Source organism: Pelodiscus sinensis, chromosome 29 (genome assembly GCF_049634645.1).
Source record: "Pelodiscus sinensis isolate JC-2024 chromosome 29, ASM4963464v1, whole genome shotgun sequence".
NCBI classification, from domain to species: domain Eukaryota; kingdom Metazoa; phylum Chordata; order Testudines; family Trionychidae; genus Pelodiscus; species Pelodiscus sinensis.
Window position 1 is genome coordinate 8,170,714 of NC_134739.1, and position 17,373 is coordinate 8,188,086.

The following is a 17,373-nucleotide window of genomic DNA, read 5'->3' on the forward strand; positions in this document are numbered from 1 at the left end:
TTCTATGTGTGGCACATGAGACATTTGGTTTACCATTGCTCATGCACAGGGTTGCCAGACTCTGCTGGTTTTCATCTGTGCAGTTTTTTTTCCTACCAGTATTATAAAAGTGTCATGCACTTAAGCAAAGGCAGGTGAAACGAGGTGCATACGGATTGCACACAACATTGTGAGAGCTGTGCGCGCCTTCTGCATCCAATCGAAGTGCTTCTACTACCCAATCGATACTCCCCCCTCCGCAAATTCTAGGTACACAAGCAGAGTTAGCAAAACTATCCTATCCTGAGAGACTGTCTTGGTTATGACAATCTTGTGACCCACTGAAATGAAGGAGGGCCACTTATGCAGCCCTCTTACTAGCCTAGGTTTCCCGTCACTGCCTTGGACTAACATAGCAGCACCAGCAAAAATATGTAGAATATATGTAGCTACTAGCTTAACGAAGTTTAGAGGATCTTGTGTTTAAGTTCTTCACTGTGGCAATGATCTATTTTAACATTCCCACTAATTTGCTTTTCTCAAAAGAAATACAATTGACTATATTAAAAATAAATGTTCTTTCACTCCTAGATTTTTATGAAATTTGGAAAGAGGCAGGATAGTATAGCAAACTCATCAATACAATCACAAAACTCACCATGGCTTCCACATCAGCCCAGGTTGTGTTTGATGAATCTGAAACCAGGAAACTCTGGGTCTCACCACTAAAAGTCACACTGAGATTTATCTGGGGCTCCATGCTGCGGGGCTATGGTAAAAGAAAATGTGGTACCTTAAAATATGTTAAGACATTTCAGCCCAAATCCTCTTCTGGGGAAATTAAATGCAACTTCACTGGAATTGTGAATTTAGTCTGTAGTATTTAAGACTGAACAAAACTTTGAGAGTCTAGGAATTAACAAAACTTTGCCTATAGAAATGATGGCTTTGCTCACACAAATGACATTCCTCTTCACCAATCAGCCATCCCACACAGAGCCCAACTGGAGTCTTGGCTCTGGAAATTCACTACAACTCCTCCAACAGCAGTTTACATTGAGATCTAGAGTCAGGTGACTGGCAGATACTTCCTCCCTGAACTGGCTGGGCTGTATTCCTGACAGGCAGATCATACAGCTGAAGGCATCACTGCCCTTCCAGGCACTGCCCACATGGCTTTGGGCTACTTAGCTTTTTTGGCATATTGTTTTTTTTACTCAATACATGTGTAACGCAGAGGCACCGAGACCCCTGAGAAAGGGAAAGCGACTCTCCCTGTCTCAGGGCCTCTGGGTTACATACTTCCTTCAGCTGGTGTCACAAGCTTCAGAGACCTTCCAGCAGCTCATCCCAGATAAGCCTTACCCCCCTTGTAATAGGGATGTTAAAATATCAGTTAATTGATTAGTCAAGTAACCTCATGAATTCGTACAGACTATTCTATAGTCCCCAGGTGCAGGGCCAGCAACCTGTGAGAGCTGACTTCACTCCGGAGTTTCCCCCTGCTACTCCACGCTGCTGTATCAGAGGCAGCAGCGCAGGGTGCCAGGCAGGAGTTGGTCCCAAGGGAAGCGACTTTAAAAACCCTGCACTGCTGCCTCTGATAAAGAGGCAGCAGTGCAGAGTGGCAGTAGCCCTTGTCATAGAACCATAGAGCTGGAAGAGACCTCAGAAGGTCATCAAGTCCAGCCCCCTGCTCTAGGCAGGACCAATGTCTGAGGGGAAGGGTGGGGTGTCTGAGCTCCCGGACACGGCACGAGCCAGAACTGAGCCAAGCTGCCTACCTGCCCGTCTCCTAATACATTTTAAATGCAGAGCCACAGCAGGGATAGGTCCCGGACCCATCGCAAGCCGGGACTGAGCCAGGCGGCTGGCCAGCCTGCTAAAAAACTGAGTGGCAAGGGGGAGGTACATGTGCGTGGTCTATAGCATGAACCTACACGCTCTGGCTGATGGGTTCATTGATCACACTGTCCCATCCCTACCTTGTCAAGCCCTTGGCAGCAGGCGGGTTCGAACCTGGGACCCGAGGGGCTGAAGCCTCTGCCCCACGAGCTACAAGCCAGCGGGCCCGTCGCTTCAGCCTCCCACAGATTCGCCCCACAGCTGGGGAGCTGCCCCAAGCCCGGTGCTTTGACCCACGGGTGCCAGCTTGGGGGGGGGGGGGCGCCCCGGGCTCGGGGCTAGTGGAGCTCCGCGCCAGGCCTGGCCCGCGGGCCGGAAGCGGCCCGGGGGCCGCAGCTGAGGGGGGGGGGGCAGACGCACGTCGCGGGGGGAGGGTGCGGCCGCTCCACTCAAGGGGCAGCCCGCGGGGGAGGGGGCGAGATACTCCCCCACGCTGAGGCTCCTTACCCGCCCCCGGCAGGTCCCGGCTGAGGTACGAGGGGCTTCAGGCGCCGCTCGCTCCTCTGACAGCAGCTTAGGAGTCAAAACATGGCGGATTGATTCTCTGGCCCCCCCGCACCCTTATGCCACCCGATTGGTCTGCACGCCCGCCACTCACAGCCGCCCGACGTCTGATTGGTCTCCGCCGCGAGGGGCGGGCCATGTTCGCCAGCAGCACAATAATAAACAGAGGCGCGAGAGGCTGGATTCCCCCCACTTCCGGCTGGCCCCTGAGGAGGGCATCATCCGGCATGCACAGCGTCATCACGCAGGCGGAACCACAATGCCCAGCCTGCCTCGCGCTCGCCTACTACAACTCCCAGCATGCCCCGCCTCCCAGAAGTGCCCGCGTACACTGGGAACCGTCGGCTCTGTTGGGCGCCTTGTACCTCCTCGGCGGGGCCGGGCTCCAGACATGGCCCCGCTCGCTGAAGGAATCCGACTCCGCCCCCAACAAAAGGCCTCTGGCCTTTTGCCGTCCGCCCGTGACGGAATAAACAAGCCCCAAAGTCACATGGGACAGCCCAGCCAATCAATTCACTTACTCCCTCACTTCCGGGTGCGCGGGCAGCCGACTCTTCTCCTCCACGGGATGCGAACTCTGGTGGCTGATTGGCCGCTTGAAGGGGGTGGTTTCCTAGGTGATGGAAAGGGCGCGAAGCGGTGAAAAGGTCCGACAGAGGAAGCTGGAAAGAAAGCGAGTGAGCGAACGGGGGGGGGGGGGGGGGGGGGGAGAGCGGATGTGTGGGGCAGGGGGTAGGTCCTATGCTGGCAGGCTTGGGGGGGATGTGTGGGGCAGGGGGTAGGTCCTATGCTGGCAGGCGTGGGGGGGATGTGTGGGGCAGGGGGTAGGTCCTATGCTGGCAGGCTTGGGGGGGATGTGTGGGGCAGGGGGTAGGTCCTATGCTGGCAGGCTTGGGGGGGAGGATGTGTGGGGCAGGGGGTAGGTCCTATGCTGGCAGGCGTGGGGGGGATGTGTGGGGCAGGGGGTAGGTCCTATGCTGGCAGGCTTGGGGGGGATGTGTGGGGCAGGGGGTAGGTCCTATGCTGGCAGGCGTGGGGGGGATGTGTGGGGCAGGGGGTAGGTCCTATGCTGGCAGGCTTGGGGGAGGATGTGTGGGGCAGGGAGTAGGTCCTATGCTGGCAGGCTTGGGGGGGATGTGTGGGGCAGGGGGTAGGTCCTATGCTGGCAGGCGTGGGGGGGATGTGTGGGGCAGGGGGTAGGTCCTATGCTGGCAGGCTTGGGGGAGGATGTGTGGGGCAGGGGGTAGGTCCTATGCTGGCAGGCTTGGGGGAGGATGTGTGGGGCAGGGAGTAGGTCCTATGCTGGCAGGCTTGGGGGTGGATGTGTGGGGCAGGGGGTAGGTCCTATGCTGGCAGGCTTGGGGGAGGATGTGTGGGGCAGGGGGTAGGTCCTATGCTGGCAGGCTGGGGGGGGATGTGTGGGGCAGGGGGTAGGTCCTATGCTGGCAGGCTTGGGGGAGGATGTGTGGGGCAGGGAGTAGGTCCTATGCTGGCAGGCTTGGGGGTGGATGTGTGGGGCAGGGGGTAGGTCCTATGCTGGCAGGCTTGGGGGAGGATGTGTGGGGCAGGGGTTAGGTTTTCAGCTGGCAGGCTTGCGGGTGGGGGTGGATGTGTGGGGGATGTAGAACCTAAGCTGGCAAGGCTCAGGGGTGGGGGTTCATGTGTAGGGTGGGGAGGGACCTAAGCAGGGTTTGGGGTGGGGCAGAGCCTGCAGGGGTAGACGCTATGCTGGCATGGTTTGAGGTGAGAGTGTGACCCTACATTGGTGGGGGCTGGGGAACATACACGGGGAAGGGCCCCAGGGGAATAGGGCTCCAAAGTGGCAAGGTTCAGGATGGGGCCAGAGTCTGGAGGGCTAAGCCTTGAATTCACAAGGTGTGGGAGTAAGGGGTATGTGTCACAGGGTTTGAAAAGTGGGGTGTAATTAGTAAGAATACAGAAGAGCTGTGACTGGAGGACCATTCCACTTGTTTGGTTTGGCTGCCAGGGTCTGTTGTTTGTCTGAGGAGGTCCCTCCCACTGTTTTGGTTCACTTTAAATGAGTGGCTGATGTGGTTGTCCTCCTTTGTTTTCCTACCCCTGCCTCCTTTCACCTGCTCAGCTTGTGAAGATAAGTGCCAGACTGTCACTCCCTCCATGGGTTTTTCTGTTTACTTTTGTCCTTGCTTCAAGAGTAAATTTTAAGACAATGCTGCCCCCACTGTCTGAGTTTCAGAACTTAGTCTATCCAATAATCCAATTCAAGTAAAAAGTCTCATACTTGGAAACTGCCATCCCAGAATAACGTGGCAAAGATTTTGGCTCAAAAACTAAATCTGATTGTTCAGGTTAACAGTAATTTGATCTTCTGCTAGTGCCACCTGCTTTTGCTGCTGAGCCATATCATGGTTTGTTTCTGGTTTCCAGTTGCCCATACTGCCTGTCAGCCAAGAGGGTTTCAGATTTTTCGTTTTGCAGACATATGATGTGCATTGCTGCTTACTCAGCTATAGAACTGTACTGAACCAGCAATAATAAGAGTAGCCTTATTTATGAATTTTTCCCATTTGAAACTTTACAGTGGTGTCTCTAAAATATTTAATTCCATAGATATTTTAATTAAAAATCTTTTTGTACTTGGGTATAGGAATATAAAGGAGTAACCAGTTAATGCAATGCTTACCAGACAGCTAGTTACCAGCATGCTTACCATGGTAAGCAGCTCCCAGTCCAGCTGGAGCAGTTCCCCACATGTGGCACAATATGTTGTGCCCGGGTGGACACACCAAGCTGCAGGCAGGGACTGCTCTAGCCCATCTTGGTGCCAGTTAACCATTTACCCTGGTAAGCATTTTAAACTATTAACTACCCTGGTTAACACATTAAATGGGATGTTATATTGCTGCTAAGGTGGTGCATAGAGGTCACATGTGGGAGCAGGACTCTGTTGTGCTAAGTGTGATGGGTTGGATCACAGAAATCCCCTTGAGGTTCTTACCCAGTGTGCTGATCAAGCAACTGATGCCCACTTTCTTTCTCTCTGAGGCTCCCTATGCCCGTGTCCTGCTGGGCCAGATGATCTGCTCTCCCCTAGTCAAAGCACAGAGTTGGGGTTACTGCCTCCCAGCAGAGCAAAACATAGTGGCTACGTCTACACTGGCCCCTTTTCCGGAAGGGGCATGTAAATTTCAGCAGTCGTCGTAGGGAAATCCGCGGGGGATTTAAATATCCCCCGCGGCATTTAAATAAAAATGTCCGCCGCTTTTTTCCGGCTTTTAAAAAAGCCGGAAAAGAGCGTCTAGACTGGCCCCGATCCTCCGGAAAAAGTGCCCTTTTCCGGAGGCTCTTATTCCTACTTCAAAGTGGCCAGTGTAGACGTAGCCGCACTGAACCAGCTTAGCTCTGGGAGGACTTAGCTATAAGGTTCTTGACAACACCCAAGAGCCTAACCCCCAAAGGGACAAAAGCCCCAGATAAATCTGTCTTGCTCTGGATAAAAGTTTTACACAGAGAAAGCTTATAAATTCTCCCTCTTTATCAATGAGTGAGAGAGATGCACAATGGTTATTCCATCAGCCCTCCTGGTAAACAATTATTTCCACTGGGCTTGATAACAAACAAAAATGTTTTTATTAAGTATAAACAGTAGGATTTAGGTGGTTGCATGTGAAAAAAGATGAAAGTAAATTGCTAAGCCAAAAGAAACAAACCCCACTGGTTAATTCTAATATGCTAAAAGAAGTGTTACATGCAGATTCTTAGCTCAACAGTAGTTCTAATTATCTCTTTCACAAACTAGGCAGCCTTCTGGCTTGGGCCCAATCCTTCCCTTTTTCAGTCTTAGATGTTTCCGGTAGGCATTTTAGGTGGTAAGTGGGGAGGTCTCTTGGCGTCTGGCAACTGCCCTATTGTTTGGTTTCCCCCCTTTACATTGCTTTTGCCCAAGGTGGGAATTCTTTGTGTTCAGTTCTAATTTTTCTCACCTTGAGTGGAAATGTATCAGATCCAAAATGGGTTCCAGTGTCTAGTGGCCTAACCACATGTCTTTGTAGGACCAACCATAGTTTGGGTTTGCTGGAAAAAACAAAACCATTCACAGGCTGTAGACTTGATCACCTACTCATTAAGTTCCAAAAGTATCACTAATAGCTTTTACTGGAATACCTGGACTAATAAAACAGGTTCCCAGTTAATATTTCTAGCTTTACATACAAGAAATATACTGAAAATTATTTACTAAGGCATCATGCTCACTGCATTCAGACTCCTCCTAAAGACTCAGATCTGCCGCAGAGCCTCAAAAAATAAAATAGTTCATATGTTAAATGAAGGCTTGAAAAAAATTGTTCATCAAGAAGTTTACATGAGTTCACTGAATCCTATATGATCTTATTTCTGTTACTTTACCCTGCACTACTCTACCCCCTCTAGATGGTAGTCACCTTCATATGTAATGTCAAGTCTATAGTTTCAATTGTAAACCCTTCAGAGCAAGGGCCCAACGACAACAGCACATATTAATGTTGTAATATTCACCTCATAGGCAAATGAACATGAGACACTGTGCCGGAATAAATTGCAATGATGTTTCTCTCTTGTATATTGTGTCTGGAATTAAAGGATGGATTCATCTGTGGCTGCCATTGGAGATGTACAAAGTGTGCTCTTGGCTATGCAGAAGAACTTGGAGTGTCCAATATGGTAGGTCAAGGAAATAATCTGGACTTCATACTATGCAGTAAAATTGCTTACTATTTTTTTTTTTGCCTTATAGTTAAATACAATTTACTCTACGCACATCTAGAAAAACACACTGAATAGTTGGGGTCATTTGGAAAATGCATATTTGTGTTATGTGAAGCCTAAGCTTGCTGTATCTCAGAAAGCTTATTGAGAAAATATTTGCATTTGCTCAGATCTAAGCATGAAGAGTTAAAAACAACACTTGGATACACGCAAGAAATGTGTGTGCTAACACATTCTGCCTTTATTAACAAGGAAGCATGAATCTCTCTTAACTATTCAATAGTGGGGGAAAAAACAAATTGATTGGATCCAAGCACTGCTTGTGAGAGAACCGAGAATCAGGCTGTTCATCTCTACACAAAGTCCATAGTCCTTTAAAACAAGCATGTTAAAATGTTAAGGGTCAGAATTAAAGCCAGGAAATTCAGAATTCTTGATGAGTTTAGGACAGACTCTTTAATTTCAAAGAACAACATATGTGGTAGATTTTGCATATAATAGTAAACAGTTCAAGGATGAAGGGTTTGAGTTGAATTTTAAAGAAGCTTAACATAATAGATTTTGCCCCAGTGACTAGAAATGACTTGACCTAACTGCAGTGGACATGATATAATGTGATCACTTCCATTGTAAAGCCATTATGACTAATCAAATGTCACTATACTGCCTCTTCTGGAGCATTTAAGGTGCAATGATGTTGGTGCGTCTTTGGTAAGTCTCTGAATCACTGCTTGATTTGTTATAATGACCGTATGTAGTGAACCATTTGAGAGTGGAAAAAACTAAAAGGTCATAATTGCACAGAGAAATTATAATCCAACACAGTTGTCAAGGTTTTGCTTCCAGGTTTGCCTGGTGCACATTTCCTACCCTATTCTGTACTTCATGGCTACGTCTAGACTGGCCCCTAAAAACGGAAAAGGGATGCAAATCAGGTAAATCAGCATAGGGAAATCCGCGGGGTAGGCCCTGAGGTAGGAATAAGAGATCCTTTGGAAAAGGGCTTTATTCCGGAGGATCGCGCCAGTCTAGATGCTTTTTTTCCGGCTTTTCCCCAAGCTGGAAAAAAAGCGGCGGACATGTTTATTTAAATCTGCGGGGGATATTTAAATCCCCCGCGGATTTCCCTATGCTGACTTACCTGATTTGCATCCCTTTTCCGTTTTTAGGGGCCAGTCTAGACGTAGCCCATGTGTGTTGGAAGCTCCGTACGTCAGAGTGGAATATCTTGTCTGAGGAGAGAGTTTTGCCCAATGTCACTTTACCGTCATGTTGTTGGGAGAACTCTAAGAAGCAATATGGATTTGATCCTTGAAACTAACAGCATATTTGCTAGATAATAAACCATGGAAAAATGCACTGTCTAACTTTAAGAACTACTAAGCCAGCGAAGCCATAGATGGCAATATTAAAAAATATTTCTGGGATTATACAATATTTATTAACCTTTCATGGTGGTAATTTTAAAGTGCACAAAAAGCTATGGATACTGTGTAGGTTGGGCCCACTTATTCCTCTTTTTCATGAGAATCAAAGTCATAAAAGTGTAATGTTCTTTATTATAGCAAATTATCGGTTTTAACAGGAGACTCATAAAAATTAAGGATGCAGGAGTGAGTGTTAATGCTGATACTGCTTTTTTGGCTACTGCAGTGGATTTTGATATTAGCAATTATTAGTTAGGCTGTTCTGCAGCAGAAACTGCTTTATTTGCTTTGACCAAGTGAAAGTCATTTTTATGTGGCCTTTTAATTGAAGCCATTGTAGTACTTGGCAAAGTTTGTGTTTTTTTCTTCTTTTATTCACTGAGGTTCATTGAGCTGAAATTCATTTCTGTGGCAGCTGTTGAAAGAAGCATGGTAGCAGTGAACGGAAAATACCTAGCTTGTTCTTACATGTTACTAATTTCTGAGATTCTGAATTATCTGCTCTCCTGATGCAGATAAAAGAACTGTGAAGCCCTTAAGGGCTTTGCAGCATAATTCATTCTGTTAACACCATGCTTGCCTAGCTGTAGGACGTTTTATCTAAACAAAAGGGAATTTTTCCTCATGTCGAAGGTAAGTCGTACTAGCTGACTTGAAAATGGCTAAAGCAAGGAAATGGTTCAAGTAAATCCATCAGGAGTGTGTCTCAAAGCCGTAACAACAGAGGAGTCAGGACCAAAAGTGAGTTCATATTTTGAAGCCATCCCTTGCTTGTTTTAAGGAAAGCTGTAAGAGTTAAAATGCCTAAAGCCAAGTAATTTGTTGTATGTTTTGTTCTGCACCAGTTGCATATTGCTATGGTAATTCCTAACTCCATGCATTCGTTTTATTTATGTATCGAGACTAGCACGGGTTTGACTATTTTGACCTTGGCTGCCCATGCTCACAAGAAATGTACTAATTCACCTGGAGTGCCATATTTGAGGTCTGAAAGGTACAGGAAATGAAAAATAACTGCTTATGCTAAAAATCACAGATTGTAGAAAGGCTATCCCAGTGGAATTGTTTTTCTCTCTTTTTGGTTTTCTTTTCTTCTTACTCCTTCCCCTCTCTCCTGCTTAGAACCTTATTTTGTAATCTCTTCCTTCTAGTGATGATTGCTTGTATATGAGAATGAGAGAAAGAAGAGGTGGGTTAGTGTCAGGAGATATTTAAAGTCCTTACTTCCTGTTAAAACAGGGAATTTTTTTTTTTCAAACTATGGGTCGTGATCCAGTATTGGAATGTTAGGCACTGGGTCTCATTTCTTCAGCATGATCAGGTGATGAGTGGGGGGTGCTTAGGCAGACTGGTACCGCAGACTGCACTGTGCCCCAAAAGTGGTCAGCAGCAGGCCTGGCTCCTAGCTGGGGATGGGAGAGGAGAGCGCACAGGGCTCCATGCACTGTCTCTGCCCCGAGCACTTGCTCCACACTCCCATTGGCTGAGAACCTGCTGCTGGCTGCTTCTGGGGCACAGCCTGGTCTGCAGTGCCAGGAGATGCAGGAAGCCTGCCTGAGCACCCCCACTACACTGCTGACTGGGAGTAAGATAAGCCCCTTCTGCCCCAGCCCTGACCTCCCCACTAAAGCTGGAGCCCCCTCCTACAACCCAAAGCTCCCATCCTCAGCCCCACCCCGGAGCCCACACTCCAGTCAAATTCTGTTGGGTCGCGGCATCAACAATTTTCTTCAACTGGGTCATGAGAAAAAAAAGTTTGAAAACCTCAGTATTAAACATCCTGTGTATTGGGTTTTTGGATGGTATATGGGGTCCTTGACAACATTATTCCATGATTGGGCAGGTCCTATCTTTATTAACCTTCACCAATCCCAAGGGCGGAGGTGGGTGGGAGGGGGAGAGAGAGAAAACATTAGGGATGTGAAAGGTTAACCAGTAAGCATCACCTTAAACAGGTCATGCTTACCAGTTCCGGTTAACCCTAGGGGCTGGAGCAGCTCCCCGCCTGTCCCAGGCAGGGAGCTGCTGCAGCCCTGCGCGGACCACCACAGGTAGGAACTGCTCCAGCCAACCAGGGTAATCCCTGTCCATGGCGGGCCTGGCTCAGCTCTCCCACTGTAGATTACACATTGGTTCCCTAGGGGCTGCCAGCCTGGCTCCCAGGGAGGCGGCTTCCCTGCAGCTAAGATTTTCAGCAGTTACACGGTTACCTTTTTAACTGACATTTTACATCCCTCATAACTGTTCATTATGAAACATGTCATCCTGAAAAATAAGATGCTGAACACAGTGCAATGACTTCAGCTGTTTTAGTAAACAGTGCGGCAGAGGAGATAATGTTTCTGTTAACCACTGTGTTTGTAAAGTTGCAAGGTAAACCATGAGAATGGTTTCAATCCTATTAGGGTTTTCTGTGTGCTGGAATATTCCTGTGTTCTGAGTTTGTCTTCAGGATGTCTGCCTGGTTTGGGTTATAATTACTGTGCTGGAATGTAATTATTCCAGTCCTGTGGAATTAAATGAGCATGTGGTATTCTAGCTAGAACTCTCTTCCCAATGATGTTGATTTTTGCTCTAGGTCAGGGTTTCCCAACCTATGGGTCGGGACCCAAGTATGGGTCGCCATTACATTTCAAAAGGGTCTTCAAGTGTCTCCCCAGGTGGCTCTGCCCCCTCTCCTCCTCCCGTTTTTGAATTGCCTTGGGTCACCAAGTCTTTCTGAATTGTCAAAATGGGTCCCCATCTGGAAAAAGTTAGGAACCGCTGTTCTAGGTGCTGTATCTAAAAAGCAATAGAGGGCTGTGTCTGTTTCAGAACACTGAGTTAATTTAGTCAAGACATGAGGACCATTATAACCATAGTGCACTTTTTAAGGCATTTCCAGCATGGTGCAGTCTCGATTATAGTTGCATAACGACCATTCAGTGCGCAGTTTAGGAGTGCATCTCTGTTCCTCACAAACTCTTAAGGTCTCAGATAGTAGCATCTGCAAGTCGTATGTTCTATTCTAGGAGATTGGTTCCCATCTCAGCAGGCTAAAGTATTGCTAATTGGAAATGAGGCTTTTGGCCCTCTGGAAACTACAATCAGTATTTAATGTGGCAACCCATCTCCCCAGCAACATGGGCTACACAAGAACTAAGAATCACCACACATCTCCCTCCACCTTCTGCTCTAAATGCAAGGGCCACAACTTTGACTTTGCTTTTTCTAATGTAAACACACAGCACAATGTCCTTATCTTAAACTGATATTAGGGATTGAAAAAACAACAAATAGTCTGGTAGCACTTTATAGACTAACAAAATATGTAGATGGGATCATGAGCTTTCGTGGGCACAGCCCACTTCTTCAGATGTTAATGGGTAACTGGTTGAATGGTCACTCGTAAACATCTTTAATGTGTGATCCTTACTGGGTAACAATTAACTGGTACTCAGGAGCAGCACCCCTGCCTGCGGCCCAACCGGGGACAGAAAAACTAATACTGTGCAATGGATTGCACAATTGGCAAAATCAGAGACCTTGCTTAGTGTTTCAACAAAAATTATGTTAAATATTTTGACTTGGCAAAAACTGCATTTTTTTTTCCTAGTTCAATAAAGTCTTTGCCTTTCTTCATGTATATTTTTGTTTTGTTGTTTTTTCAGATGTATAACTAAATATTTCTTTTTCCTCTTCCAGTTTGGAGTTGATAAAAGAGCCAGTCTCAACAAAATGTGACCACATATTTTGCAGGTGGGCCTTCAAATGTCTTTAGTCCACAGTGCTCTCTGTGTATACGCTCTCCCCTTTATACTAATGGAGTAGCCAGTTTTGTAAATTAATGGTTAGCTATTCCAAGATAAGAAAATCCATTTCAACTGAGAACTAGCTGCAGCTTCCTAGACCATTTCGGAAGCAATTTGTTTGATTTGGTTTAAACTCTGCAGGAATAATATAGGTGGTACTCTTGAGAACGACAGATTTGTACAGATATGGGGTTATCCTAGAAAAGTGGAACTTAGCTACATGGGTGCCAATTTTTAGAAAAATGATCCATTCTGTTAAAACATACCACCAGCATGATTTTTCCTCTTTTTTTCTTCTTTTTTTCTTTTTAATAGATTCTGTATGTTTAAACTTCTCAGCAAAAAGAAAAAAGGCCTGGCACAGTGTCCACTGTGTAAGACCGAGGTTACCAAAAGGTAATGTACACTGGGGACTGTGATGTTGGGTAGAGACAGGGCAGATGGAATTCTGAAACAGGAGATCAATTTTTATGCAAATGTCTTCACCAAAAAGGAACCAAAAATTGAAAAAGTAGAAAAATAGGAAGAATTGTCTCAGCTTTTTTTCTTTGACAATCTCCAAACCAGCTATATCGTTCAGAATCTACTCTCAGGAAATGTTTGAGTTATAAAACATGTCAGAATTGACCATTATGTAACCATCACAGGCTATTTAATGCTAAAGCTACATCAGAATAATTAAGTATAGATTTTTAAGGATAACCTGTATCACTTCTTGGTTTATTCGAGATGAACAGTGCTTTAATTACAGTAAAAATGGCTATTGCATCTTGGAGAATCAAGCCTCTGCTACTTGGGCCTTGTCTACTCTATGAGATAAGGTCAAATTTATTAAGGTCGATTTTTTTTTTAGCACCCAATTTTGTAAAGTCGAAGGTAAATGTGCCCACGGTGCACAACACTTGGCACAGTGCATCCCAATTGGGATGCATATCATTGACTTTGACAATAATGCACATTGAGTAGCTATCCCACAGTTCCTGCTGCTCCTTTGCATTGTGGGTTATTCTCCCAGTGCCCTTTGGGATCAAGCAATGCAGCTGGTGATTCTGGATACATGTCATCAACACTAATCTCCTCCCTCCTGTTCTGCTTGAAAACAACACCGAACTATATTTTTGCACCCTTTTTTCCCTGGTTAGCCATGCAGACACCATAGCAGGGTAAGCATGCAACCCAGCATGGAATTCGTTGAGCAGCAAAATTCTACAGCAATCATAGTAAACATCTTGCGCCTTACGCTGCAGTGTGTCCAAGGCCTGCCATAACGGAGAAGAATCTCCAGAGGCCATGAACAGTCTCTTCTGTGAATCACTTGCGATAAGTGGTTGACAGATTATGGTGGCATTCGATCCTCTTGACATAGAAGAACATTGGTTCTGGTGCTGTGAAACAAGCACAGACTAGGGATGTGAAAGTGTAAATGTTTATACACTAATGAATGACTAATGTCATTGGTTAACATGCACAGTGACACGCAGACCTATTCCCTCCTCCCCCACCCTTCTTCCTCTGTATCAGAGACAGCAGTGATGGGGAGGGGACATGTGGGAGCCAGTGCACATGGGGAACCAGCTTTTAAGTTTCCTCCATGCTGTGTGCGATCTTGGCATAGATATCCGAGTTACTTTTATCATAGAACCATAGAGCTGGAAAAGACCTCAGAAGGTCATCAAGTCCAGCCCCCTGCTCTAGGCAGGACCAATCCCAACTAAATCAACCCAGCCAGGGCTTTGTCAAGCCGAGACTTAAACACTGCTAGGGATGGAGACTCCACTACATCCCTAGGGAACCCATCCCAGTGCTTCACCACTCTCCTAGTGAAATAGTTTTTCCTAATATCCCACCTGGACCTCTCCCACCACAACGTGAGACCATTGCTCCTTGTTCTGCCATCTGTCACTACTGAGTACAGCCTCTCTCCATCCTCTTTGGAACCTCCCTTCAGGAAGTTGAAGGCCCCCCCCACTCTTCGCTTCTGCAGACTAAACAGACCCAAGTCCCTCAGCCTCTCCTCATAGGTCATATGCTCCAACCCCCTAATCATTTTGGTTGCCCTCCGCTGGACCCTCTCCAATGTGCTCACATCCTTTATGTAGTGGGGGGGCCGAAAACTGGGCACAATACTCCAGATGTGGCCTCACCAGAGCTGAATAAAGGAGAATAATAACATCTCTGGAGCTGCTGGCAATGCTCCTCTTAATGCAACCTAATATGACATTAGCCTTCTTGGCTACAAGGGCACACTGTTGACTCATATCCAGCTTCTCATCCACTGTAACCCTCAGGTCCTTTTCTGCAGAACTGCTACTTAGCTGGTTGGTCCCCAGCCTGTAACAATGCTTGAGATTCTTCTGTCCCAAGTGCAGGACTCTGCACTTGTCCTTGTTGAACCTTATCAGATTTCTTTTGGCCCAATCCTCCAATTTGTCTAAGTCACTCTGGACCCTATCTCTGCCCTCAAGCATATCTACCTCTCCCCCTATCTTAGTGTCATTCGCAAACTTGTTGAGGGTGCAATCCATCCCCTCATCCAGGTCTTTAATAAAGATATTGAACAAAACTGATCCCAGAACCAAACCTTGGGGCACTCTGCTAGAAACCGACCGCCATCCTGACATCGAACTGTTGATCACTACCTACTGGGCCCAGCCTTCTAGCCAGCTTTCTATCCATTTTACCATCCATTTATCCAATCCACATTCCCTTAACTTGCTGGCAAGAATATTGTGGGAGATTGTATCAAAAGCCTTGCTAAAAGTCAAGGTATATAACATCCACTGACTTTCCCATGTCCACAGAACCTCATCATAGAAGCTAATCAGATTGGTCAGGCATGACTTTCCCTTTGTGAATCCTTTTGCTGCTTTGTAGTTCTGCCTGAACAGATTCCTCTCCTCACAGAGCAATGAGGATCCAGGATCTCCTGCGTTCTCCCTGATGGTGCTTATTTGCGACCTTGGGCTTTCATGGTCAGGTGTGCTGCCTGCTCTGAAGTCTGCTCACCACTCTGGCCAAACAGGAAATGGAATTCAAAATTTTCTAGGGCTTTTCCTGCGCACCTAGAGAGCAGCACAGTTGAAAGTCCTGGCCAGAGCAGTCACACCAGGGCACTATGGGACATCTCTCTGAAGCTAAGAATGTCGACTTTACAGCATTGTCTCTGCACTACCCTCAAGTTGAACATGCAAAGTCAAATTTATTGTTACTCTTCATGAAAAGCAGCAGTACTGAAATCGACATTAACAGCCCTTTTAATGTCAATAGAATGGGCTTGGTGGTGTAGGCTCATAGTTTAGAAAATTGACGTTTTTATAAATGATCTGGAGAAAGGGGTAAACAGTGAGGTGGCAAAGTTTGCAGATGATACTAAACTGCTCAAGGTAGTTAAGACCAAAGCAGATTGTGAAGAATTTCAAAAAGATCTCACAAAACTAAGTGATTGGGCAAATGGCAAATGAAATTTAATGTTGATAAATGTAAAGTAATGCACATTGGAAAAAATAATCCCAACTATACATACAATATGGTGGGGCTATTTTAGCTACAACTACTCAAGAGAGAGATCTTGGAGTCTTTGTGGATAGTTCTTTGAAAACATCCACTCAGTGTGCAGTGGCAGTCAAAAAAGCAAACAATGTTAGGAATCATTAACAAAATAATAGAGAATAAGACGGAGAATATTTTATTGCCTCCACATAAAACCGTGGTATGCCCACATCTTGAGTATTACATACGGATATGGTCATCTCATCTCAAAAAGATGCATTGGCACTGGAAAAAGTTTGGAAAAGGGCAACAAAAATGATGAGAGGTTTGGAACGGATTCCATATGAAGAGAGTTTAAAAAGACTTGGACTTTTTAGCTTAGAAAATAATAGATTGGGGGGGATATGAGAGATCTATAAAATCATGACTGGTGAATAAAGAAAAAGTGAATAAGGAAAAGTTATTTATTTATTCCCACAATATAAGAACTAGGGCTCAGCAAATGAAATTAATAGGCAGCAGGTTTAAAACAAACAAAAGGAAGTTTTTCTTCACGCAGCACATTGTTGAACTCCTTGCCAATGGATGTTGTGAAGACCAGGACTTTAACAGAGTTCAAAAAAGAGCTAGATAAATGCATGGAGGTTCGGTCCATCAAAGGCTATTAGCCAGGAATGGTGTCCCTAGCCTTTGTTTGTCTGGAAATGGGGAAAGGAGAGGATTGTGTGAGGATTGTGTTGTGTTCCCTCCCTCTCGGGCATCTGGCATTGGTCACTAGTATCCCTTTGCTCTGACCCAGTCTGGGCATTCTTACGTTCTTATGACTTAATGTGGTTAAGTTAGACCTAAACTCCTAATGGAGACCAGGCCTTAGAAACTGTTCTTAGCATGGCCTTATTTTCCACGTACCTGGTTGTACCCCCACAACTCCTTACTTCGCTCAGATTCCAAGGAAGCTATTGGTAATTTACGCATTGGTTATTTTTGTTTCAGAAGTCTTCAGGAAAATCCAAGATTTAAGCAACTAATTGAAGGGCTACTGGAAACCATCCATGCTTTTGAACTTGACACTGGAATCAAGTGTAGGTATTGCTTGTCTCCAAGGCCCTGCGCTTATGCAGTGAGCTTTTGGGCATTTGTGTCAAAATTATGCGTCCAATGCCATAGTCACTGTGTAAAACTCCATGGGTTGGGTTTTTCAGACGTGCCTCTTTATTTAAGGCTGTAAGGCACTCAAGCACGTCTGAAAAACCCAACCCATGACTTCACACACACAACAGTCCTTGCAATGACTACGATACTTGACCATATTTTCAGTCTTCTTCTGAGATGTCTGGACTCATGTTAGTGTGGGGGAAATCTCGCTCCCCTGGGGTACAGAGCCCCAGAAGGGTCCGAGGCTGGAAGTCAAATCAGTGAGGCAGGAGAGAAACCTAGAAGGAAAACTTTATTATGCATGCATGCAGGCTGACAGCAGAGCAATAGCAGTCAGCCCTGAGAGACAGTTTTAGGGGTCCTTTATACAGTATGCTCAGACAGTTTAGTTGTTTGTT

At 46.0% G+C, this 17,373-nt stretch overlaps 2 protein-coding genes across 12 annotated transcripts in view; one reads left to right on the top strand and one right to left on the bottom strand.

Annotated features, from left to right (window-relative positions):
- NBR1 (NBR1 autophagy cargo receptor) overlaps nt 1–2,886 on the bottom strand; it is a 29,726-nt gene extending 26,840 nt beyond the window's left edge. For 3 of the 6 annotated variants that reach the window (XM_075911350.1, XM_075911349.1, XM_075911352.1), the window contains exons 1-2: nt 2,483–2,620; nt 638–748 (exon numbers count right to left, since the gene is read on the bottom strand). In XM_075911350.1, coding sequence (XP_075767465.1) covers nt 638–748; nt 2,483–2,617 — 246 coding nt within the window. In that variant the 5' untranslated portion in view covers nt 2,618–2,620. The other 3 variants (XM_006125703.4, XM_025185966.2, XM_075911351.1) reach the window with 3 other exon arrangements.
- The window catches only part of BRCA1 (BRCA1 DNA repair associated), a 78,159-nt gene continuing 63,549 nt past the window's right edge, over nt 2,764–17,373 (top strand). For 2 of the 6 annotated variants that reach the window (XM_075911346.1, XM_075911347.1), the window contains exons 1-5: nt 2,764–3,065; nt 6,988–7,068; nt 12,225–12,278; nt 12,647–12,727; nt 16,814–16,902. In XM_075911346.1, coding sequence (XP_075767461.1) covers nt 6,989–7,068; nt 12,225–12,278; nt 12,647–12,727; nt 16,814–16,902 — 304 coding nt within the window. In that variant the 5' untranslated portion in view covers nt 2,764–3,065; nt 6,988. Of the gene's footprint in view, nt 3,066–5,014; nt 5,212–6,987; nt 7,069–8,282; nt 9,282–12,224; nt 12,279–12,646; nt 12,728–16,813; nt 16,903–17,373 lie in introns of all 6 variants that reach the window. The other 4 variants (XM_075911345.1, XM_006125702.4, XM_075911348.1 and 1 more) reach the window with 4 other exon arrangements.